Genomic DNA, 2,771 nt, shown 5'->3' with positions numbered 1-2,771 from the left:
CAATTTGATCGTTCTGAATGTAGGCCTAATTTGACGGGGGTGTTGGGCAACCACGTATGCAGAATAAAATATGCCACCGCGCTCAGAGACAAAACAAACACAAGTCAATGTACAATGTGTAGCTCCTATGCGTGGCATGCACTGTACGGTGCTCTGCAATGCTACACTAGTCTAACGGCTTAATTTAGCGCTGGGTCAAAGTTACACTGATTTAAAAAGGTCGGGGTAAAGTTCCGCCAGGCAGGGAAGCCAGTTGCAACAGAGGGCTGACCAGAAAATAACAGAAGAGAAAGAGAAATATAAGGAGAGAACTTAGTTGTATAAATTGCTATCATGAATTTGGCTTTTTTTTCGGCTGGACTGCAGTGCTTGAAATTATAACACACAGCATAATGCGTTGCATGTACTTACTTTATTAACCTCTCTCTCTCTCTCTCTCTCTCTCTCTCTCTCTCTCTCTTCTTCATGCCGTTTCTTCAGTCTTTGCCCAACACATCTATGACGCGAGTATGAGTCTAGCCGCAAAGCACATTAACCAATCAAATTTTAAAAAACATATAATTATAGCCTACTCGCACTGCGAGACACTTGAGAATAAATTATGGCCTCGTGATGGAAACGAATATTGATCAAGTCAACACACACAGAAACACCGACTGCTGCACTTCGTATGAAGTGGTGAGCAGACAGGTTGTATGCAGCTATAGCAATACCGTTCCACACATGCAGTTTTATGACAATTTAAGCTTGCGCACGAATGGACAGACACACTCCGAAACAACAACTTGAAAAGAACAGATTCCCTCATCGTCGTAACGTTAACATCAACATTAGACTTTACCCTTAACAATAACACCTTATGTGACTGTCTCAAGTCTAGTGAAGAAAATTAGTTTTTTTTGTGATGTGTGTATTAATAATGGCAAACGGCAGGCATTGGTCGATTCTATATTAGGAAACAACCACACACAGGCACACACACACAGAACACACAGGTCAGTGTTACAGCACAAAGGAAAATGCCCCGTCAGTGGAGCTACTTGAGCAACAACTGCATGTTAATCGAACATGCACGCACGAAACTAGGATTGCAAGGAAACCCGGGATTCAAAACTAGAGCCTGCTAATTTTACGTAACATCGAAGCCGCTTGTGCTTTTTGTGAGGATACGAAAGCTCACGTCGGGTGTGTATTAATAGTGGCAAACGGCAGGCATTGGTCGTTTCTACATATATATTAGAAAACAATATCCACACACACACACACACCACACACACACACACACCACACACACACACACACACACACACACATACACATAGAACACACAGGTTAGTGTTAAAAGCACAAAGGAAAATGCCCCGTGGAGCTACTTGTCTTGAGCAACTGACAACTTCGAGTCATGTTAATCGATCATGCACAAGCGAAACTAGGATTGCACGGAAACGGGGATTCAAAACTGGTAGCCTGCTATTTGTGCGTAACATCGAATTCGCGAAGGCTTGTGCTTTTGTGATGATACGAAAGCACACATCGGGTTATTGCAAACACACAAAACTTACTAGAGTCCCATCTCTGTGTCTTGGTGCACAGGAGCCCAAGTAAAAAGCAAGACAGGAAGCGGCTGAAAGAAGAACAGCAGAAGACGTGACGTTTTGGTGTCGTCTGCTCACGTTTTATGTTTACGATTCATTGTTGTACATAGTAACAGCAACATTCGTTTTCACAGAAACGTATACTGTACTCCAATGAAAATCAGCGGTACAACACTAGAAGAAGAGTAGCAGACTACTGTGTTCCGTGTTGTTTGCTCACTTCTGTTACTTTGCACTTCATGATTGTCGTAATGGCGGAAATCTTTCAAACACAAAGAAGCATGGTTGTGTTTTGTCGCACAAGAAACACTGGTATTTAAAGAGTAGAGTGAAGTTTGAAGACGGGTCGGAGAAGACGAATGTTTAAAATCGTCTGCTCATTTATCAGTTTTTTAAGTGCCTTATCGTTGTCATAATAGCGGAATGCTTCACACAAAGAACCTGCTATATTCCCATGAATGTATGCACACATTTGCAAAGTTAGTGACACTCACTGATTCTGTGTTGGACTGTTAAGTGTAAATGACGTCTGCTCCGGCTGTTAAAACGGCGATGCACTGCCAACGGTGCTGGTTTTTGAGTGAATCAGTCACCTGGTCGTCAAAGCCAGACAATAAACAAACAGGCAAAAAAAGTCAGTGACGATCAGACAACAGGGAAGCCCCATATCTCTGTGTCAACATTTGCTGGCGTCAAAAATAGCACACACACAAACAAACCTAAATGAGCAGTTGGTTAACCATATGCCTAAAGTTATATTTCGATCTTAATATGCTGGTTAGATTCTCATTGCCGCATGGGGTTCGTGTTAGCCTGTGAGGCTCACTGGATGTGAAACATGGTTTTGCACATAACACATTCTTGTGCCGTATGGAGCCTTACCAAGAGCATACTCAAATAAGGGTATAAAAATAACATTACAGTATGACTAAGCTTGCACATGACATCGACAGGTTAGACATGGCGCCTGTTCTAAATCTCGTTCAAATGGACAACTCTTTGTTAATTTGAATGCATATATATGTGTATTAAGATGTAGTGTCACAATTTAAGACAATGTGTTGACTTTCATTTTAACTGTTTATTGTTGTTGACCGAACAAGCGATATAAGTGTTCTTCTCTTTGTCAGTGCTAGCTCTGATGATCATGTCTCACAATTCAAGTGTTATATGAGA

The 2,771-nt window shown here is 41.6% G+C and overlaps 1 protein-coding gene across 1 annotated transcript in view; it reads right to left on the bottom strand.

The window, feature by feature from the left end:
- LOC138967719 (uncharacterized) overlaps positions 1–1,836 on the bottom strand; it is a 6,643-nt gene extending 4,807 nt beyond the window's left edge. Inside the window, exon 1 of the mRNA XM_070340374.1 lies at positions 1,816–1,836. Within this exon, the coding sequence (XP_070196475.1) occupies positions 1,816–1,836 (21 nt within the window). The remainder of the gene's footprint in view (positions 1–1,815) is intronic.
- Between the last annotated feature and the right edge of the window lie 935 nt (positions 1,837–2,771).

This window comes from Littorina saxatilis, linkage group LG5 (assembly GCF_037325665.1).
Source record: "Littorina saxatilis isolate snail1 linkage group LG5, US_GU_Lsax_2.0, whole genome shotgun sequence".
Lineage (NCBI taxonomy): Eukaryota > Metazoa > Mollusca > Gastropoda > Littorinimorpha > Littorinidae > Littorina > Littorina saxatilis.
The sequence above is the reverse complement of the archived record's forward strand: the minus strand, read 5'-3'. Positions and strand labels throughout refer to the sequence as shown.